Source organism: Hyla sarda, chromosome 9 (genome assembly GCF_029499605.1).
Source record: "Hyla sarda isolate aHylSar1 chromosome 9, aHylSar1.hap1, whole genome shotgun sequence".
NCBI classification, from domain to species: Eukaryota; Metazoa; Chordata; class Amphibia; order Anura; family Hylidae; genus Hyla; species Hyla sarda.
Window position 1 is genome coordinate 166,711,687 of NC_079197.1, and position 24,348 is coordinate 166,736,034.

A 24,348-nucleotide genomic window follows, 5' to 3' on the forward strand; every position below is an offset into this window, starting at 1 on the left:
AATTATCCTGCAATAAATTTAGGAATTGTCGCCCCTTTGTAGTTTTAGCCAACCCCGGACCCCAATCTATATCTGGATAGTTAAAATCTCCCATTATTACCACTGTACCTGCCCGGGCGGCCCTCTCTATTTGTTTATGAAGCCGAACTTCTATCTCTTCAGTGATATTAGGGGGTCTGTAGATTACACCAAATACAATTTTTTCAGTATTTCCCTCCTTTTGTAATTCTACCCACAATGATTCCACATCCTCAGAATCATCACACACTATGGCATCGTTCATACTGACTTTCATACCACTTCTTACATACAGACAGACTCCACCACCTTTTCTGTTCATTCTATCCTTGCGAAACAATGTAAACCCCTGCAGATTGACAGCCCAGTCATGCGAGGAGTCCAGCCATGTCTCAGTGACCCCAACTATATCAATATGTTCCTCCAGTATCAAGGCCTCAAGCTCCCCCATTTTATTTACTAGGCTTCTGGCATTTGTGAACATACACTTTACATTTCCATCCTTTATGTTATTGGGGTTAATGGGATTCAAGGGTGTAAGTTTTACTTTCCTATGAAGCTTATTCCTATTAACTATTCTAACCCCTCCCTCCGCTCCACCCCCAGGTACATTTATAATTCCCACCTCTCTATCTACACTATCTTCCCCCTCTTTGCTGTAGGTTCCCTCCCCCCAAGTCCCTAGTTTAAACACTCCTCCACCCTTCTAGCCATCTTCTCCCCAAGCAAAGCTGCACCCTCCCCATTGAGGTGCAGCCCGTCCCTACGGTAGAGCCGGTAACCGACAGCGAAGTCAGCCCAGTTCTCCATGAACCCAAACCCTTCCTTCCTACACCAGCTTCTGAGCCACTTGTTTACCTCCCTGATCTCCCGCTGCCTCTCTGGTGCGGCTCGTGGTACTGGTAGTATTTCAGAAAAGACTACCTTGGAGGTCCTTGCCTTAAGCTTGCGTCCTAAGTCCCTGAAATCATTTTTAAGGACACTCCACCTACCTCTTACTTTGTCATTGGTGCCAATATGTACCATGACTGCTGGGTCCTCTCCAGCCCCGCCCAACAACCTGTCAACCCGATCCGCGATGTGCCGAACTCGTGCGCCAGGCAGACAACACACTGTTCGGCGATCCCGGTCTTTGTGACAGATTGCCCTGTCTGTCCCCCTAATAATTGAGTCCCCCACCACTAGTACCTGTCTGGCCTGCCCTGTACTCCTCCCTCCCTCCTTACTGGAGCAGACACCCCCCTGGCGGTCAGAGGCGGTATCCTGCTGCAGTTCTGCTAGCTCTGTAATGGCATCCCCCTCATCTGCCAAGCGGGCAAACTTGTTGGGGTGTGCCAGTTCAGGACTAGCCTCCCTGACACTTTTTCCCCTACCCCTCTTTCTAACTGTAACCCAGCTAACTGCCTGACTGTCCTGCAACTCCGTCCCACTGTCCTCCCCCACCTCTATTCCCGAGAGTGCCTGCTCAGTGAGCACGAGACTCCTCTCCATGTTGTTAATGCTTCTCATTGTTGCCAGTCGCCCCTCTAGATGCAGGATCTGGGCTTCCAAACGGACAACTAGCACACATCTCGCACAACAATATGCACCCTCAAACTGTTGTTCAAGGATTGCATACATTGAACAGGATGTACATTGGACTGCATTTTCCAACATGGAGGCCATCTAGTAATGGGGATTTCACAAATGTATAGGAAAAAACAGACAGTCAAAATTACACTTAAAATTTTTTGTAGACCTTGTGGGTTCAAAAATTAAAACTCACAGCGATCTCAACCTCCTGCTTTCAAACTCCAGTTTTTGAAACTCCTCTTTCACGCCCCCTCTTACACAACAGCACTCAGAAAGAGCAAGCTGTACAATAGTCCCACCATAAATAAGGGGAATGGTGAAGGTGGATGGCTTCGACATCTTGGCAATTGGAAATGTGGCCATAACATTTGTGTCACATGCAAACATTTGCATGTGGACAAACAGTTCCATTCTTATCATAATAATAAAACTTACCAAATGAAAGATTATATTATTGCAATTCTAAAAATATTATTTCTTTAGCCTCCTGCGAAACATGCCATTGCCAATATGTCGGGTGCACTAGTAATACATTAAAAACAAGGATACGCAGGCACATGTCTGATGCTAGAAATGCACTTTCATTTAATATCTCATCTTTTTCCAGGCACTTTAAAAATACCCATAATGGGAATGTGGATTCCCTGCGGGTTATGGGAATTGAAAGAGTTAAAAGAACCGTTAGAGGAGGCAACATGAGAAGATTATTATTGAATCGTGAGTCTTATTGGATGTTCATGTTGGGGACTAGGGAGCCCAACTGACTTAATTTACGTCAAGACCTCATACTTATTTACTAATGTTTACCATTGCCACACTATCCCCACAGTTCTTTCTCCTATTTCCTATACCTCCATATTCCTTCCTTATCTATACATAACCTGAATAAAATATACAACATGTCAATAGGTTACTAGTATGTATGGAAGATTGAATTTAAACTGTTAAGAAGGGGCTGGAGACTTTTCTTGTACATAACCCTGTGTATATATATATATATATATATATATATATTTGTATTTTTTTGTACTTTGTAACTAGGTATTTATATGTAACAGGTGGATTGCATGTCTGGATCCATGCCGCTTTTTATACTTATCCTGATCCTTCTTTTGTGTTAATGATCATGTGACTGGATTTCTGTGTATACAAGTCCATCATCACACTATGTTCTTATGCCATGTATAAGGGCTCAACAGCCCGAAACGCGTAGGTGATTGTCTCCTGTACTAATTGTTATTCTGCATATTGAATAAAGCACTGGATTTTACCTGCCTTTATTGTGCCGGACCTCATCTATTGTTTGTCTGCTGCACGTGGAGAGGAACGCCACCTCCCTGGTCGGAGCACTAGAGCAGTGGTAAGGGGGATCGAGCGGAGGACTTGCTATATTAATGTGGGGAACTATACTGCCATCCTAATGTGGGGAACTATACTGCACCTAATGTGGGGGAACTATACTGCACCTAATGTGGGGAAACTATACCGCACCTAATGTGGGGAACTATACTGCCAACCTAATGTGGGGAACTATACTGCCAACCTAATGTGGTGAACTATACTGCCAACTTATTGTGGGAAACTATACTGCCAACCTAATGTGGGGGAACTATACTGCCAACCTAATGTGGGGGAACTATACTGCACCTAATGTGGGGGAACTATACTGCCAACCTAATGTGGGGGAACTATACTGCACGTAATGTGGGGAACTATACTGCACCTAATGTTGGGAGCTATACTGCACCTAATGTGGGGAAACTATACTGCCAACCTAATGTGGGAGAACTATACTGCACCTAATGTGGGGGAACTATACTTCACCTAATGTGGGGAAACTATACTGCCAACCTAATGTGGGAGAACTATACTGCACCTAATGTGGGGGAACTATACTTCACCTAATGTGGGGAAACTATACTGCCAACCTAATGTGGGAGAACTATACTGCACCTAATGTGGGGAACTATACTGCCAACCTAATGTGGGGGAACTATACTGCACGTAATGTGGGGAACTATACTGCACCTAATGTTGGGAGCTATACTGCACCTAATGTGGGGGAACTATACTGCCAACCTAATGTGGGAGAACTATACTGCACCTAATGTGGGGGAACTATACTTCACCTAATGTGGGGGCCTCGTATTGACGTTCGCTCACGTCACGTTCTCAGAATTCAAGGGCCGGCGTTACTACGTCCTTTTTGGGATGCGGCCCACATAAACTTAAACCTTGTTTTTTTTTTGGCCCAATTTAGCCTTTGAGTTTGACATGCTTGCCCTAGAATTTTGGGTTGTTTTGCAGAGGGGCACACTTCAGGCTTGCTCCCTTTCTTTGTCCCATGGAAACAATGGTTCTTAGAATACCTTGGATTCCTTTACAGCTCTTTTGTTAGCAAACAAGATAGATAGAAATGATTCCAAGGGTCCTATCACCCTTTTTCCTACAGCACATAGGAAGAAAAGTGGTGGAGGTAAATAGGTGCCAGGTATCTCCTTTCCTTTAATGTAGTGACCCAGCATTAAATAGGGTCTTTTTGTACAGTATAAGGGGTGAAAGCTGTGTAATGCAAATTAGTTAATTATTACAAGTTTTCCTGATTGCGCGACCCATGTCAATATTTAGTTTTTCTGTAATGTACTTTGTTACCTCATCCCGTGGAGCCTCCGATCATTGACCCCTGGTGACAGGTGGTTTTGTTCTGCTGTGTGAGTATAGGGTTATATCAAAGTCTCCTCCAGGAATCCAGGTCTCTTTTTTACTCGTCTCAAAAACCATGAGGACCTCCACCATTCTTCGATTGATCCTTGGCTGTCTCCTTCATATAACCTGGGGAACTGCCGCAGATTCCTGCTCCAAGGGAAATGTGCTCCCCGTTAATATCAGCCAGGTAAGTAGTCAGAATAAAAGACCATCACAATTTCTGGTGATGCTATAAATGGTCTTAATTTTTGTCTTGAATTGGGTTTTTCTTACCAATGACAAACTAACTCAAACCAAGGTCTACACCAAGCGATCTCTGTGGACCTTCAGTTGGTGGCTATCTGGGCATGCTGGGAATTGAAGTGTTGCAACATTTGGAGGTCTACAGTTTGAAGACCACTAGTTTATAATATAGGACATTTGTGTTATATTGTTCTTACACAGTTTGTTTTTTGGTACTTTTTTTTTTTAGCTATCAAATAAATTAACCATTTACATCAGCCTGTGTCCTGTGTGTCCAGGCATGCGGGGAGTTTGGATATCACTGGTTTATACTATAGGACACTTGTTGTGTTTTATTGTTCTTACCCAGTTTGGTCTTTGGTACTTTTTTAGCTATCAAAATGGTCTGTTTATTATCAATAAAAAAATGTGACCGTTTACATCAGCCTGTGTCCGTTTGCACATCTGTTTATGTTTGTGTCTAACTGGATCCGTTTCTCCTTCTCGTGCCTCCCATTCGTGTTCTGTTGACTCTTTTTCTTCTTTTTTTTTGAGGATTTTTTTTTTTAGCTCAACACTTTTTTTTTCCAATCAGAAGACGAATACAAATGCAAAAATAAAACTTTTACTTGATGGGGGTTTAAATGAATTAGTTCATTTCCATTTCACTGTTCACCAAACAAGACAGAAAAAGTAAATCAGACAGAGCAGCAAACACAGATATGAAATCAGCCTCAGAGATAAGTGCACAGCCACTCACCACAACTCACAAATTAACTTAAAGGGTATTCTGTGGAAAACAAATGTTTTCAATTCAACTGCTGGCAGAAAGTTATAGAGATTTGGAAATTACTTCTATATAAAAATCTTAGGCCTTCCAGTACTTATTAGCTGCAGTCTGACCCCAATGCTATCTGCTACCATCCCTGTCCATGTCAGGAACTGTCCAGAGCAGGAGCAAATCCCCATAGCAAACCTCTCCTGCTCTGGACAGTTTCTGACATGGACAGAGGTGGCAGCAGAGAGCACTGTGGTCAGACTGGAAAGAACTACACAAATTCCTCTGGAACATACAACAGCTGAAAAGTACTGGAAGGCTTAAAGGAGTACTCCGCCCCTAGACATCTTATCCCCTATCCAAAGGATAGGGGATAAGATGTCAGATCGCCGGGGTCCCGCTGCTGGGGACCCCCGGGATCTCGGCTGCGGCACTGCGCTATCATTACTGCACAGAGCGCGTTCGCTCTGCACGTAATGACAGGCAATACAGGGGCCAGAGCATTGTTACGTCACGGCTCCGCCCCTCGTGATACCACGGCCCGCACCCTCAATACAAGTCTATGGAAGGAGGCATGGCGGTCGTCACGCCCCCTGCCATAGACTTGCATTAAGGGGGTGGGCCGTGATTTCACGAGGGGCGGAGCCGTGACATCACGCTGCTCCGTCCCCTGTATCGCCCATCATTACGCACAGAGCAGCAGCGGGACCCCGGCGATCTGACATCTTATCCCCTATCCTTTGGATAGGAGATAAGATGCCTAGGGGCGGAGTACCCCTTTAAGATTTTTAAACAGAAGAAATTGACACATCTGTATAATTTTCTGGCACCAGTTGATTTAACCCCTTGCCGCAGAACACTGTTTCTCCGTTTCTAAACGGTGCTGCGGCATGGGAGGGTTATGAAGTGAGCTCAGGAGCTGAGCTCGCATCATACCCACGCGGTCCCGGCTACTATCAGCTTCCCGGCAGCTCATTCGGGCTGATCGGGACCATCACGGTAAAAATGTCCCGCTATGTCCCGATCAGTTAGGACGCAGCAGAAGGGTGTGATTGATTGCTCCAAGCCTGAAATCCAGGCTTGAACAATCAACTTCTGATAACACTGATCAATGCAATGCAATGTGTATTGAATCACTGTACTGCATGTTATAGACCCCTATGGAAGAATAAGTGAAAAAAAAAGTTAATAAAGATGATTTAAAGGGCTTCTCCGGTGCTTAAACATCTTATCCCCTATCCATAGGGGATAAGATGCCTGATCGCGGGAGTCCCGCCGCTGGGGACCACCGGGATCATGCACGCGGCACCCCGTTTGTAATCAGACCCGGAGCATGTTCGCTCCGGGTCTGATTACCGGCGACCGCAGGGCCAGCGGCGTGTGACATCACGCCTCCGCCCCCGTGTGACGTCACGCTCCGCCCCTCAATGAAAGCCGACGGGAGGGGGCGTGATAGCTATCACGCCCCCTCCCGTAGGCTTGCATTGAGGGGCGGAGCGTGACGTCACACGGGGGCGGAGGCTTGACGTCACACGCCGCCCGCCCTGCGGTCGACCATAATCAGACCCGGAGCGAACACGCTCCGATTCTGATTACAAACGGGGTGCCGCGTGCATGATCCCGGGGGTCACCAGTGGCGGGACTCCCGCAATCAGGCATATTATCCCCTATCCTTTGTATAGGGGATAAGATGTTTAAGCACCGGAGTACCCCTTTAACCCCGTCCCTAATAAAAGTTTGAACCACCCCCCTTTTCCCATAAAAAAACAGTGTAAATAAAAATAAACATATGTGCTATCGCTGCGTGTGTAAATGTCCGAACAATAAAAATATATTGTTAATTAAACTGCATGGTCAATGGCGTACACGCAAAAAAAAATCCAAATTCCAACATAACGCATTTTTGGTCACTTTTTATACCATAAAAAATTTATAAAAAGCAATCAAAAAGTCTGATCAAAACAAAAATGGTATCGATAAAAACTTCAGATCACGGTGAAGAAAATGAGCCCTCATACTTCCCCGTACGTGGAAAAATAAAAAAGTTATAGGAGTCAGAAGAGGAACATTTTAAACATATAAATAAATTGAATATATTTTCGTGCATGTAGTTATGATTTTTTTCAGAAGTAATACAAAATCAAACCTATATAAGTAGGGGATCATTATTCATATGGACCTACAGAATAAAGATAAGGTGTAATTTTTACCGGAAAATTTACTGCGTAGAAACGGAAGCCCCCAAAAATTACAAAATGGCGTTTTTTTCTTCCATTTTGTCGCACAATTATAATTTTTTTCCGTTTCAATGTAGATTTTTGGGTAAAACGACTGATGTCATTAAAAAGTAGAATTGGTGGTGCAAAAAATAAGCCATAATATGGATTTTTAGGTGCAAAATTGTAAGGGTTATGATTTTTAAAAGGTAAGGAGGAAAAAACGAAAGTGCAAAAATGCAAAAACGCTATGTCCTTAAGGGGTTAAAATCTTTTTTCCCCACCGGAGTACACTTTTAATTAGATTGAAGGAGATTTAGCGCATTTTGATAAACATTTACATTCATTAAATAGTTTGGATTTAGGTAACTGCACATGCCATTAGTAGGATGAGCCAACTGTACCATACAGCTGCACATTTTTGGCAAAGGCCGGGATCGGAGCTATCTCTGATTTTGTCCAATCTTAGAAATCACAGCATCTAGGTCAGTGGTCTCCAAACTATGGACCTCCAGCATGCTCAGACAGACAATGGCTGTCTGGGCATGCTGGGGGTTGTAGATTTGCGACATATGAAGGTCAACAGGACCACTGAGGACCACTGATTTAGGTGGTTAGACTGAGGGAGGGGCTTTCTCTACCAGCCCATCGACCTACATATTCCACTATATAGGATCGCATGTTCAAGTCCCTTTGTGGGACAAATAAATTGTTAAAAATGTAAATGTAATAAAGGGAAAAAATATTGGTGAAAAACTCAAAAGTTGCCCTTTTGATAATAATGAGCTTTATTATTGGAAAAAAAAATCATAAACCTCCTCATATTTAGTACAAACACCCCATAACGACAGTAAAACAATATTTTTTATATAACACAGTGAATTCCTTAAAGGGGTACTCCAGTGAAAACCTTTTTTCTTTTAAATCAACTGGTGGCAGAAAGTTAAACATATTTGTAAATTACTTCTATTAAAAAATCTTAATCCTTCCAGTACTTATTAGCTGCTGAATGTTACAGAGGAAATTCCTTTCTTTTTGGAACACTGATGACATCACGAACACAGTGCTCTCTGCTGACATCTCTGTCCATTTTAGCAACCATGCATAGCAGATGCATAGCCGATGTATGCTAAGGGCAGCATGGTGGCTCAGTGGTTAGCACTGCTGCCTTGCAGTGCTGGGGACTTGGGTTCAAATCCCACTAAGGACAACAATAAATAAAGCAATGTCATTATTATTATAATAACTTCAGCAGAGAGAACTGTGGTCGTGATGTCATCAGAGAGCATTCCAAAAAGAAAAGAATTTCCTCTGTAGTATTCAGCAGCTAATAAGTACAGGAAGGATTAAGATTTTTTTTAATAGAAGTAATTTACAAAAAAAGTTTAACTTTCTGCCACCAGTTGATTTAAAAGAAAAAAGGTTTTCACCAGAGTACCCCTTTAAAATAAGGAAAAGCAGTGCCAAAACTGCTATTTTTTGCACCCTGCCATCCAAAAATTGGAATGACAGGCAATCAAAATGTCACCTGTACCAAAAATTAGAACTGCAGCTTGTCCTACAGAAAATACAAAGTTTCCGACAAAGCTCCATTAATTAAAAAAAATAGAAGTTCTGGCTCTCAGAATATAGTGATGCAAAAGCAAATGATTTTTTGAAGACATTTTTTTATACAAAAGTAGTAAGATGTAAAAATAAAAAACTGTCATAACAACCCACAGAATAATTGGCTATTTATGCAAAATATTAAACATAAAAATAGCAATATTGCAGATATATATATTTTTTTAATTCAGCCCAGAAAGAATTAATAACATTTAATCAATAGGTTGGATTACCCCAAATTGGTGCAACTGAAGAATGCAACACATCCAGCAAAAAACAGGCCTTCATATGCACACATTAATGGCAACATTAAAAAATTATGGCTGTCAGAAAGTAGGAATGAAAAAAAAATGTCCCAGTTATAAAGGCCAAAAACATATATAGATGATATGTCATCACTTTTTCATTAGTGCAGTGGGGGTTCAATCTCCAATGGAGACCTCTAACAATAAAATGAAGGGGGATGTGCTGCAAAATCCTGGCTGGTGGCGTCACTGTGCAGGCTAAACCAGCACTGCAACCCCCATATTCTCAGGATTAGTAGGGTCCAATAAGTCTCAGTGATGTGCCCCCTCTTCCCAGCTCGGGAAAACCCCATTATAAGGAAATTTATTTTAAGGGAAGTAATACTGTGCATGACATTTAGTGTTTTCTACACTCTTTCCCTACAGATAAATGGCCTGTGGAACCTCAAAGCAGTGGCAATCCCTCAATCATCGAAAATTAAGACTCTTCTGAATAAAGTGCATTATTCATACAGCAAAATATCCCTAACGGAGAAGGAGGGAACAAGAACAGAATTCTTCAATCCGTAAGTTTAAGTCAACCGAATTGCTCCTCTTCGAGTACTGGAAATTCTTTCATTGGGTGGACTCTTTAGGTGGAGACACTACCTTCATAGCTCCATGGTATCATGTTATGTGTCTTTATGATCACTGAGGTGGAGACTATTATCATATGTGGAGCTAAGATTGTGGAGCCATTGCATCATTCACTGATATCTTTCCTCTATCCTTTACAGCATGATGGGGATCTTTGGTGGACCCTTTCTTTTTGAGAGAGTGCATGATGAGGAGACTCTGACTTACAGAAACAATGATGAGGAAGGTAATATGACAATCTCAAGTTTCAGGACCAAATAATAATTCAAAATTGCCACATTAAAGTGGTTGATTATGATAAACATAGCAGCTCCATTTAATTCAATAACAGGGTTTGGGCTGTTTTTGGATAGAAGTAGCACATGACAGAAAGCTGGCCATCGTTGATGTTCTCTGTCATGAAGTTGGATCCACTGTCAGAGGCCAGTCTGCAGTCTGCTTTTAGTGATTGCTTGTGAAGAAGATTGTCTTCTGCTCCCTGGCTCTGCTTTCCACATTCTGTTTTTATTGTTCTATTCTCTTGTTCTTCTGACATTTGACTTGTTCTTTGACTACTCCTTTGCTGACTGTGTCTGTACTGCGACTCTCTTACAGCTAAACAATTTGCCTGTTAGACTATTATTTTCCATTTGTATGTGCATTCCCCGTCTGTCTTTTTGTCTTTAGCTCTTTAACACAATGTATCCTCCTGACCCACTTCCCTGACATCTGTACATTGTTTGTTTATTTGTTTTGGACTTTGCTACATCCTGCACCTTACTTAGCATAGGGACCAGGGCTGTGGTTTAATAAAGAGGTGGGCACCCCAAAAGGCAGGGAGAGAGGTCTGGGTGATCTCAGGGCTCCACTTTCCCTGCCTGACGTGACAACAGTACTGTGTAAAAGTTTTAGGCAGGTGTGGAAAAAATGCTGTAAAATAAGAATGCCTTCAAAAAAGAAGAGACAATAGTTTATTTTCTCAATTAACAAAATGCAAAGTTAATGAACAATGAAGAAATCTAAATAAAGTTTGGTATGATCATCCTTTGCATTCAAAAGAGCATCAATTCTTCTAGGTAGACTTGCACACAGATTTTGAAGGTACTCGGGAGAGAGGATGTTCCAAACCTCTTGGAGATCTAAGCAGAGATAGTCTGTAAATGTAGGCTGTCTCAGATCCTTCTGTCACATTATGTAATCCCAGACAGTCTCAAATATGATGAGATAAGAGCTTTGCATGACTCCTGGGGGCAACAGTGACAGTGGTGCTCATGTTGACAGTGCTGCTCATTTTGTGTGGATATTATTTATCCCTGGTATACTGTGGTATTGGTTATGTTGGTCTTGGTATACTGAATTTAGTCAGTAACAGCATGATGTACTTTGGTTTTTATACCTGTCCCTTGTATACTTGTATTATTTAGTATCTGTAAGACTATTATTCAGAGGCAAACAATATAAATCTATTGTGTTTGCATGTTTTTGGGGAATGGCACTATTTGTCTTATCTATATAGGGCACCAAAATACCTTGTTCTGGCCTTACATATACAGTACTGCATTAAGTTTCCTTGGCTGACCAATGCATTTAGGGTCCTCAGCGTTACTCATTTCTTTGTGCTTCTTCAAAAGAGCTTGAAACTCCAGTCTGTATAACCGGTGACAAGAGATTGTCTTCCAAAGCTTCACCTTTGTAGCAGAGTTTGGCTGTTCCTCCCCCAATTTTAAGTCTCCTACAAAGCTGTTTCTGTTTCAATTGTTTACTGTGTTATAACCGACATATAAAAATAATGATCATTATCACCTGTTTAGTGTAATTTCTTTACCATACACCTCACTATAACTCTACAAAATCCCTGACTTTGTGCAAGTGTACCTAAAAAAATTGATGCTGTTTTAAATGCAAAGGTTGATTGCCCTAAATATTGATTGATTAGATTCAACTTCTGTTAATTCACTTTGTTTTTGGTCAATTGATAGAAAATGAACTATTAACACTTCTATTCTTACTTGGCAAAACTTTTTTCACACCTGCCTAAAATTATTGCAGAGTCCTGACTTGTACATCTGTCTTGCAATACAGGAGAGGGATGAAGCATCAACAGACTTACTCTATAGACATCTTGGTGACAAGACAGGTGACAATACATTTGCATTGGATCCCAGGAACTTAGAGTTCCTCCACTGCATCAACTACAATATCAGGACAGCCTGTTTGGAGATGCCTAAACATGACATGTTCATTTCTCTTCCATCCAGCTCCTGTGTTGTTCACATTTTTTCAACTTCACCCCGATGTGTTAATTGGCAGCCGTCAATCAAAAGGGATTATCCAATCGTCGGGCTTCTATGGTAAGTCGTGTGCATGAACTCCCATTAGTTACCCAGAGGGGGTTTCATATCATGTCACCCTGAAACCATTATTACTTAAAAAAAATACCACCATACCAAGTGATGAACGTCTCTTCCAATCAGGCCTGGTTCTATTAAGTGGGCATTGCCTAGGGCCCCTTTTCCTAGTTGCCCTCATGCCCGCAATCTGAGAGGAGAGTGGAAAAAAAAAATCTTCTTATCTCTTATTAGTTACACAAGTTAGTTAAATAACTCATTTACACTCAGCGATGTATCTGTAAATAGATTAAAATTACCCTAAGATCACCTTATTATTAGTACTTATTATTATTATACACTTTATTATTTAGTACTGTCTGGCAGTATTTTTTCAGAATTTTATTGGAATTTTATTTGTATCCTATATTTATACATTAATTGTTACATATGATGGTGTTATATGTACTTTGTGTGCCAGTATTATTTTGGCACTGTATGCATTTAATGGGGGCCTTTTATTCAGGATTAGGTAATGCTGTATTATTTAAATATTTTATGGCATCATTATTTGGTGACTTAGGTTTTCTTTGGGCATCAAATAGCAGTATTGAGTGGATATTCTATGGAAGTACTAGTTGGGATTTTATGGTAGTATTTAAGTATATATATATATATATATATATATATATATATATATATATATATATAAAGGATAAGTTAGCCAGCACTATTGATTCCAAACTATTATATGGACCTGGTTTACAGGTGCACGCTGCTGGGCTAAATATACAGCAGGAGAAGAATACAGCAGCACACTGCTAGCACAAAGATGTTTTATCTATATCTTTGTGCTAGAAGTGTGCTGCTGTATTCTTCTGTTGCTGTATATATATATATATATATATATATACGTAGAAAAAGTGCAGCACTCCTTAGGTACGTGAAAAAGTGATGAATTTATTAGCTCACATAGCAGCGGCGACGTTTCTGTCCTACCTTAGGACCATTATCAAGCTTGAAAATGGTCCTATGTTAGGACAGAAATGTCGCTGCTGCTATGTGAGCTAATAAATTCATCACTTTTTCACGTACCTGATGAGTGCTGCGCTTTTTCTACGTCTACATTACATGGACTTTGGTCAAGTCTGGGGCGCTGGCACCCGCTGCAGTACCGGATAAGTAGTGCTGCATACTCTCTCATATATATATATATGTATATATATATATATATATATATATATATATACATATACATATACATATACATATATATATATATATATATATATATATATATATATACATATATATATATATATATATATATATATATATACTGTTACAATATTAATTGGTGCCAGGACAACCCTTGTATGTTGAGTTCATACCTGTATGGAAACCTGGTAATTGGTTCTGAAGCTCCAAAATGATTGTTCTCAACCAATGTCAGATTCCCTTTAATATCTTGTAGAAATTTTCCAAATAAACATCTATAACATTTTTACTGCCTAGCGGTAAAGCTTGAGGAGCTCACTGCATCATTTTACACCTTAAGTAATAAGAAAAGGGATTTGGAAAGACTCAGGATTTGGGATTTGGATGATTTCGATTTTACAAATAAGTAGACTGTTATTTTTACCATTTGAGTCGGGTTTCACTGAGTTTCCAGGTATATGCTGTATATGCTGAGTCTCGGAGATGTAAGAATACTGGCCTGCTCCCAGCTCCTGTGTGCCCTGCCCAGGCCAGTGTGTTCTTTGGCTTTTGGTGACCTATTAGTAACCAATAAATCACTACAAGGTTTTCCCCTGCGGCCTCTAGTGATCATTTAATGGTCAACTAGAGGCCGTAGAGTAAAACGCCAGTCCAGACCTGGCCACAGACATGGAGCATGGAGCAAATAACATCATGCAGTTAAAGGAACTCCTGAGATTATGACATGAGTCCCTGCTCCTCTACAGTAAACACTATTGTGCCACTTACCTCCTTACAGTCCATGGGCCTGACATTCTGCACCAGGCCCTTGGAGTTTAGTACCAAATGGGCACAAAATCCAATACAAATTTGAATACCCAATTAGAGATAAACCTTCTAAAATAAATCTTGGTAGGTTCGCCCATCTTTACTAGCTTTATACACCCTTCTATAGGCGCTCCCCCTAGCGATAGTTGCAGGCAGAAATGAATTTATTCTTCGATGCGATTAACTTATTAAGGCCTCAGAGGGCAAAATCACAGATATGTACCGATATTATAGTATTTGCCTAATCCACATTGTAATTAATCATCTCAATTACTAACGATCCCAGAAGATCATCCTCACTACTATATTTTCTGTCTCTAGTGAGATCATCTTCACATCCAGAATCAAAGCTGGAAGAATTCAAAGAATGGAGCAAATGCAAAGAATTAACCTTTTTTAGGGAGTTCAACACCACAGTTGATTTTGGTAAGAAAATTAATATCAGTCTATCTTAAATATTAACATTAGGAGACAGTTTTATTTGAAGGGGTTCTCCACTCCTAGACATCTTATCCCCTATCCAAAGGATAAGGCTGGAATTCCACTTGTTTTTTTGTGCTGCGTTTTTTGGGAATAAAAAAACACCTGAAAAATGCCAGTGCAATTTCCTGTGTCTGGCGTTTTTTCTCTATTTTTTACATTTTAGGTAGTACTACTACTCCCAGCATGGAACACTCTGTTCCATGCTGGGAGTAGTAGTACCTGTATTATAGACATATAGCCCCGGGTGTCAGTCCTGACACCCGATGCGATCGTCCATAATATATTAGAGATGCGGAGCGGCTCTATACAGCGCTCGCATCTCTGCTCTGTACTCCGGACAGTGATGTGAATAGAACATCGCTCATTCATATTTTCCGCCCAGAGCTGTGATTGGCCAGATGGTTGCAGCCAATCACAGCTCTAAGGGATATATCAATGAGTGAGTGGCCGGAGTACAGAGCAGAGATGCGAGCGCTGTATACAGCCACTCCATCTCTGCTATATTATGGACAAGTGCATCGGGTGTCAGTAATGATACCCGCTGTGATCTGTTCTTACCTGCAAGTACTACTACTCCCAACATGGAGCACACTCTGCTCCATGCTGGGAGCTGTAGTACTTGCATTAATAGACAGATCGCAGCAACTGTAACTTCTGACACCCACTGCGATCTGTCTATTAATGCAGGTACTACAGCTCTCAGCAGAGTATACTCCATGTTGGGAATAGTAGTACCTGCAGTTAAGGAAAGATCACAGCAGATGTCACTACTGACACCCGCTGTGATCCTCCTGTATAATGTATAGATGTGGCCGGCCGCTCTTCTATGGTCCCCTGCCCGGCCGTATATATACACATTTTCATATATCCCACAGAGAGCTGTGATTGGCTGGAACCATTTGGCCAATTACAGCTCTCTGCGGGAAATATGAATAGTTGTATATATATGGCAGTGCAGGGGACCATAGAAGAGCCGCCGCATCTATACATTATACAGGGCGATCTGTCAATTAGTACAGGTTCTACTACTCCCATCATGGAACAGTGTGTTCCATGCTAAGAGTAGTAGTACTACCTAAAAAAAAATAAAAAAAAATTAAGAAAAAAAGTGAAAAACACACACTACATTTTTATTATTGTCGGCTACATTTTTAGGTCCCCACCCGCCCACATAAATTGATCCCTGTTTAAAAATTAATAAAAATGTTGTAATAAAAAAGATACATTTCGTTAGATACAATTTTTTCCTTCACTACTGTATCTTTTTTTTTTTAATGGTACCCTATAAAATTTTATTTAAAAAAAAAGGTATCTCCATCACTTTTTTGGATCGTTAAAGTCCAAAAAAGAATGAAAACCGCCGGCAAAAGCACCAAAGTTAAAACCCACATATCGTTATTCTTGACGATTTTGAAAAAAAAAATCGACAGTGGCTGAACATGCTGCGATTACCAACGATCTGAAAAACGCCAAAAAAAAGAGTGAAAAAATCCCAAAAGGATAAAAAAAACACCAAAGTGAAAAACGCCAAGTGGAATAAGAATTTAGCGATTTCTCATTGATTTACAGCTAACATCTGGCCGCAGCGTTTTTTGGCCGAAAAAACGCCATGCGGCAGAATTGGCATTTTTCTTGGCATTTTTCCCCCCCAAAAAATGGAATTCCAGCCTAAGGGATAAAATGTCTGATCGCGGAGGGTCCTGTACTCCGCCCCTAGACATCTTATCCTCTTTCCAATGGAAAGGGGATAAGATGTCTGATTGCGGAGGTCAATCTCCGGCATGACCCCCAGACCCCCCCCCCAGCAGTCATCGGGAGCACGAAACAAATTTTGCTCCATGCCGGATGATAGGCGACCACATCTGTCACACCCCCTTCATTCATGTCTTTGGGAGGAGATGTGACTGCTATGTACTAGCCGTCACGTCCCCTCCCGTAGACTTGAATGGAGGGGGTGTGGCGTGATGTCACGAACATGGAAGCTCAAAACTTTTGTGTTCAGAATGCTACAGTGCCGACCTGGAGATTGCAGCGGCAATCAGACATCTTATACCCTTTGGATAGGGGATAAGATGTTTAAGGGTGGAGTACCTCTTTAGTTAATGTACTATTCCATCATCTTTTAAGAATTTTAATTAAAGATCCGCAGTGAGTATCTGTAATCTGTAAGGGAAGCATGTCTTGATCTATAATATTGATTGTTCCACTTGTACTATAATTTTTATACCATACACTATAGTACATAATGTATATATTATTTATATATCTCTTCAGCGCAGACATGTTATGGACTTCTTGAAGAAAAGATGCCTCTACATCTGAAGAAAAACGAGGTTTGTGTCCTTTAAAAAATATATTAACCAAAACTAGAATGGGGAGGAGGTAATATCAATACTTGAATACCAAACCCCAATCACCAAAAGTTGACGGGGTATAAAACCCTTAGACCAAAAAATCCCCCTCTTCTATTACTTGTATAAATGTATTAAAACATCACTTTTAATTATGCACTTGTTAAAAGGTCCAAACAAAAATGTGTTAAAAAGTCCAGCACACTCCCTATAATAACTAGTTCAGCTCTCCTAAATGGAGTAATCATTAGTGTCGGCGTCTGCAGTACGTCTTGTTTAGGGACTGAAGCCTGTTATTAAAACCACAATACTATGTCTCCCCTACATGTTTCGTGGTGCCAACCACATCCTCAGGGGCTATGAGACATATGACCACATGCAGGGAAAGAAGGCTCATTTTCTAACGTCCTAAGATCCTCCTCTTTGATGATTAACCAATCATTTGCTGCCGTTAATGAATGTGAACAATTGTGGCCAATAAGGCCTTATCTTGTACATAGATCACTCTGTCAAACAAATACTTCCGATTCGGAGATATGACCTAAATAGGGCGCAACATCTCTGCGTACTTCCTGCTGTTGATGTCATCTTGGTCTTATGATGTTCTTAACATCTCGCGCGTGCGCGTGTACTTCATGCCGCACTGAATGTCCTATATAAGAAACACATTTTTGTTTGGATCTCTTAACAAGTACATAATTAAAAGTGATGTTTTAATACATTTATACAAGTAATAGAAGAGGAGGATTTTTTGGTTTAGGGGTTTTATATCCAGTCACCTTTTAGTGATTGGGGTTTGGTATTCAAGTACTTTAAAAAATATAGTGACCACAATCTGGAATTCCTCCAGTCTACCAGCACTTTTCAATAAAAAACTTGTTTATACTATAACTACTTATACTACTTACTAATGTCAGATCATTAAAGAAGAAGTATCATGTAAGAAAACTTATCCAAAGGATAGGGGATACATTTTAGATTGTGGGGGGGTCCGAGTGTCGGGTCTGAGTGCTCTAAGGGACAGCCTAAGATTGCCAAATTGCTCTCCCATAGAGCTATATGGAGGGGGTGTGGTGGCCCCTGCTTTGGGCAGGGGTCGTGATGCGCCACTGCGAAGGAGAGAAGGGGCTCCAAACAGGAGATCATGGGGGATCCCGGCACTCGGACCCCCGGCAATCTAAAACTTATCCCCTATCCTTCAGATAGGTGATACATTTTATTCCATATAGAAAAGGTAAAAGAAAAAAACAGGGATATGCGCCCCTAGTGAAGGATGTTTTTAAGGTGAGATGGAGACAGGTTAAATTGTTGCACTCACCGATTTGCGTTGTGCTGAGAGCACATCACCTATGATAGCCTTAGATGAGATCTCAGGTCTGCAGCCACGGTCCTCTGGAGCAACAGCGATGTCCCAGCAGTATGAAGTAACATGAAAAGACAAAATTGGGCCGTTGATGGTGCTGGTCCTGATGGAAAGAAAGTTCTATAGACCCTTCTCAGTGTCTAAAACGTGGTTTATTAGCACAGAAAGCAACACGTTTCTTGTCCGAACTGGACCCTTCGTCTGGACCCTTTGTCTTTTCATGTTACTACATTTTATTCCATGATACTTCTCCCTTTAAAGCTGAAGGGATAGCTGAAGCAGTGCTAAAGCTTCACATATCTTAGCTTCCTGGACTCCTTATGAATTTTACATGGAAAGGGTAAAATAATGTTATTTGAGAGTTATGCTTTAGGGAAAGAGTTTAACCCCTTAAGGACCAGGCCATTTTATACCTTAAGGACCGGAGCGTTTTTTGCAATTCTGACCACTGTCACTTTAAACATTAATAACTCTGGAATGCTTTTAGTTATCATTCTGATTCCGAGAATGTTTTTTCGTGACATATTCTACTTTAACTTAGTGGTAAAATTTTATGGTAACTTGCATCCTTTCTTGGTGAAAAATCCCAAAATTTGATGAAAAAAATGAAAATTTTGAATTTTTCTAACTTTGAAGCTCTCTGCTTGTAAGGAAAATGGATATTCAAAATAAAACATTTTTGGGTTCACATATACAATATGTCTACTTTATGTTTGCATCATAAAATTTATGAGTTTTTACTTTTGGAAGACACCAGAGGGCTTCAAAGTTCAGCAGCAATTTGGAAATTTTTCACAAAATTTTCAAACTCACTATTTTTCATGGACCAGTTCAGGTTTGAAGTGGATTTGAAGGGTCTTCATATTAGAAATACCCCATAAATGACCCCATTATAAAAACTGCACCCCCCAAAGTATTCAAAATGACATTCAATAAGTGTATTAACCCTTTAGGTGTTTCACAGGAATAGCAGAAAAGTGAAGGAGAAAATTCACAATCTTCATTTTTTACACTCGCATGTTCTTGTAGACCCAATTTTTGAATTTTTGCAAGGGGTAAAAAGGAGAAAATTTTTACTTGTATTTGAAACCCAATTTCTCTCGAGTAAGCACATACCTCATATGTCTATGTTAATTGTTCGGCGGGCGCAGTAGAGGGCTCAGAAGGGAAGGAGCGTCAAATGGTTTTTGGGGGGCATGTCACCTTTAGGAAGCCCCTATGGTGCCAGGACAGCAAAAAAAACCCGCATGGCATACCATTTTGGAAACTAGACCCCTCAGGAAACGTAACAAGGGGTAAAGTGAACCTTAATACCCCACAGGTGATTCACGACTTTTGCATATGTAAAAAAAAAAAAAATGTTTTACCTAAAATGCTTGGTTTCCCAAAAATGTTAAATTTTTAAAAAGGATAATAGCAGAAAATACCCCCCAAAATTTGAAGCCCAATTTCTCCCGATTCAGAAAACACCCCATATGGGGGTGAAAAGTGCTCTGCTGGCGCACTACAGGTCTCAGAAGAGAAGGAGTCACATTTGGCTTTTTGAAAGCAAATTTTGCTCTGGGGGCATGCCGCATTTAGGAAGCCCCTATGGTGCCAGAACCGCAAAAAAAAAACACATGGCATACCATTTTGGAAACCAGACCCCTCAGGGAACGTAAAAAGGGGTAAAGTGAACCTTAATACCCTACAGGTGTTTCACGACTTTTGCATATGTAAAAAAAAAATAATAATTTTTACCTAAAAGGCTTGGTTTCCCAAAATTTTTACATTTTTAAAAAAGGGTAATAGCAGAAAATACCCCCCAAAATTTGAAGCCCAATTTCTCCCGATTCATAAAACACCCAATATGGGGGTGAGAAGTGCTCTGCTGGCGCACTACAGGTCTCAGAAGAGAAGGAGTCACATTTGGCTTTTTGAAAGCAAATTTTGCTCTGGGGGCATGCCGCATTTAGGAAGCCCCTATGGTGCCAGGACAGCAAAAAAAAAACACATGGCATACCATTTTGGAAACTAGACCCCTCGGGGAACGTAACAAGGGGTAATGTGAACCTTAATACCCCACAGGTGATTCACAACTTTTGCATATGTAAAAAAAAAAAATTTTTTTACCTAAAATGTTGGTTTCCCAAAAATTTTAGATTTTTAAAAAGGGTAATAGCAGAAAATACCCCCCATAATTTGTAACACAATTTCTCCCGAGTACGGCGATACCCCATATGTGACCCTAAACTGTTGCCTTGAAATACGACAGGGCTCCAAAGTGAGAGCGCCATGTGCATTTGAGGCATAAATTAGGGATTGCATAGGGGTGGACATAGGGGTATTCTACGCCAGTGATTCCCAAACAGGGTGCCTCCAGCTGTTGTAAAATTCCCAGCATGCCTAGACAGTCAGTGGCTATCTGGTAATACTGGGAGTAGTTGTTTTGCAACAGCTGGAGGCTCCGTTTTGGAAACAGTGGAGTACCAGACGTTTTTCATTTTTATTGGGGAGGGGAGGGGGGGCTGTGTAGGGGTATGTGTATATGTAGTGTTTTTAACTTTTTATTTTATTGTGTGTTAGTGTAGTGTAGTGTTTTTAGGGTACAGTCACACGGGCGGGGGTTCACAGTAGTTTCTCGCTGGCAGTTTGAGCAGCGGCAGAAAATTTGCCTCAGCTCAAACTTGCAGCCGGATACTTACTGTAATTCTCCGCCCATGTGAGTGTACCCTGTACGTTCACATTGGGGGGGGGGGGGGGGACATCCAGCTGTTGCAAAACTACAACTCCCAGCATGTATCAGTGCATGCTGGGAGTTGTAGTTTTGCAACAGCTGGAGACACACAGGTTGTGAAACACCGAGTTTGACAACAAACTCAGTGTTTTGCAACCAGTGTGCCTTCAGCTGTTGCAAAAGCTACAACCCCCAGCATGTACGGACAGCGGAAGGGCACGCTGGGTGTTGTAGTTTTGCAACAGCTGGAGGCTCCGTTTTGGAAACGGTGGCGTACCAGACGTTTTTCATTTTTATTGTAGGGGTATGTGTATATGTAGTGTTTTTTTACTTTTTATTTTATTGTGTGTTAGTGTAGTGTTTTTAGGGTACAGTCGCACGGGCGGGGGGTTCACAGTAGTTTCTCGCTGGCAGCTTGAGCTGCAGCAGAAAATTTGCTGCAGCTCAAACTTGCAGCCGGATACTTACTGTAATCCTCCGCCCATGTGAGTGTACCCTGTACATTCACATTGGGGGGGGGGGGGGGGGGGGACATCCAGCTGTTGCAAAACTACAACTCCCAGCATGTACGGTCTATCAGTGCATGCTGGGAGTTGTAGTTTTGCAACAGCTGGAGACACACAGGTTGTGAAACACCGAGTTTGACAACAAACTCAGTGTTTTGCAACCAGTGTGCCTTCAGCTGTTGCAAAAGCTACAACCCCCAGCATGTACGGACAGCGGAAGGGCATGCTGGGTGTTGTAGTTATGCAACAGCCGGAGGCATACTACTTTGGCTGGGGATGCTGGGGATTGTAGTTATGCAACAGCTGGAGACACACTGGTTTGCTACTTAACTCAGTGTGCCTTCAGCTGTTGCAAAACTACAACTCTCAGCAGTCACCGACAGCCAACGGGCATGCTGGGAGTTGTAGTTATGCAACCAGCAGATGCACCACTACAACTCCCAGCATGCCCTTAAGCTGTTTGTGCAAGCTGGGAGTTGTAGTTACACAACAGCTGAAGGTACACTTTTCCATAGAAAGAATGTGCCTCCAGCTGTTGCAAAACCATAAGTCCCAGCATGCCCATAAGCGCATGCTGGGAGTTGTGGTGGTCTGCCTCCTCCTGTTGCATAACTACAGCTCCCAACATGCCCTTTTTGCATGCTGGGAGCTGTTGCTAAGCAACAGCAGGAGGCTGTCACTCACCTCCTGCTGCTGCTTGATCGCCGCACAGGTCAGTCCCGCCGCCGTCGCCGTCGTCGCTCCTGGGGCCCCGATCCCAACATTAACGCCGGGGATCGGGGTCCCCAGCACCAGGGGTGTACGTCCCGCACCCGCTCACGTCCTCCGGAAGAGGGGCGGAGCGGGTGCGGGAGTGACACCCGCAGCAGGCGCCCTGATTGGTCGGCCGGTAATCCGGCCGACGAATCAGGGCGATCGTGAGGTGGCACCAGTGCCACCTCACCCCTGCTGGCTCTGGCTGTTCCGGGTCAGCCAGTAATTCCGGGTCATCGGGTGACTGGAGACCTGATTGACCCGGAATCCGCCGCAGATCGCTGGACTGAATTGTCCAGCGATCTGCGGCCATCGCCGACATGGGGGGGCATAATGACCCCCCTGGGCGATATGCCGCGATGCCTGCTGAACGATTTCAGCAGGCATCGGGCACCGGCTCCCCTCCGGCTAGCGGCAGGGGGCCGGGAAAGGACAGGACGTACTCCTACGTCCTTGGTCCTTAAGGACTCGGAAATGGGGGCGTAGGAGTACGTCCATTGTCCTTAAGGGGTTAAACAAGTTCAATGTATGACAGATCTGTAGAATTTGTTATAACCGATCCTATTTTGACCAAAGTAAAGCAGAGAAACCTTGTGGCAGTGTCTCTTGAAGTCTATAGAGAGAAAAGCAAACAAAAGGTGCTCCCTTACGTGAAAACCTAGGGGAGGAAGCTAATAACAGGTGAGCCAAGGACCATCTCACCTGAACGGGTTGTGCAAATGGTGGCACAAGACGTATATGAGCTTCAATACAAAAGGCTGCTGCTCTCTCCTTCACACGAACCAAGCGTGCACAATAGACTCCTTAACCTCTTAAGGACCCAGGACGTATGGGTACGTCCTGGGTCCCGGCCCTGCGAAATAACGCGGGTTCACACGGTGACCCCGCATCATATTGCGGCGGGCCCGTCGTCATAGTGAAGCCGGAACCCGCGGATAATAGTGCACAGCACTGATCGCGGTGCCACGCGCTATTAACCCTTTAACCCTCATCAAAGTTGAGCCGCGCGGCAAAAACTATAGTAAAAGTGCCCGGCTAGCTCAGGGAGCTGTTCGGGATCGCCGCAGTATAATCGCATCATCACGAACAGCTGTAGCACAGGAGGAGGTCTCTTACCTTCCTTCCTGCAGTCCGATCGCCGATTGAATGCTTCAAGCCTGAGATCCAGGCTTGAGCAATCAATCGCCGAAAACACTGATTGATCCATTCCTATGGAGATGCATCAATCAGTGTAAAAGATCAGTACATGCAATGTTATAGCCCCCCCTATAGGAGCTATAATATTGCATAAGAAAAGTGTAAAAAAAATCATTAACCCTTTCAATTATCCCTTCCCCTAATAAAAGTTTGAATCACCCGGCATTTCCAAGAATAAAAAAAAACTGTGTAAATAAAAATAAACATATGTGGTATCGCCGTGTGCGGAAATGTCAGAATTATAAAAATATACCACTTTTTAAACCGCACGTTTAATGGCGTACGCGCAAAAAAATTCCAAAGTCCAAAATAGCGCATTTTTGATCACTTTTTATACCACAAAAAAGTGAATAAAAAGTGATCAAAAAGTCTGATCACAACAAAAATGGTACCGCTAAAAATTTCAGATCACTGTGCAAAAAATGAGCCCTCATACCGCCCCATACGCAGAAAAATAAAAAAAAGTTATAGGGGTCAGAAGATGACCATTTTAAACGTATGCATTTTCCTGCATGTAGTTATGATTTTTTTCTGAAGTGATACAAAATCAAACCTATATAAGTAGGGGATCATTTTAATCGTATGGACCTACAGAATAAAGATAAGGTGTCATTTTTGCCGAAAAATGTACTGCGTAAAAACGGAAGCCC

General features: G+C 42.0%; 1 protein-coding gene across 1 annotated transcript in view; it reads left to right on the plus strand.

Moving 5' to 3' along the window:
- The first annotated feature begins 17,091 nt into the window (after nucleotides 1–17,091).
- LOC130291104 (uncharacterized) overlaps nucleotides 17,092–24,348 on the plus strand; it is a 40,287-nt gene continuing 33,030 nt past the window's right edge. The window contains exon 1 of the mRNA XM_056539519.1: nucleotides 17,092–17,145. Coding sequence (XP_056395494.1) covers nucleotides 17,119–17,145 — 27 coding nt within the window. The 5' untranslated portion in view covers nucleotides 17,092–17,118. The remainder of the gene's footprint in view (nucleotides 17,146–24,348) is intronic.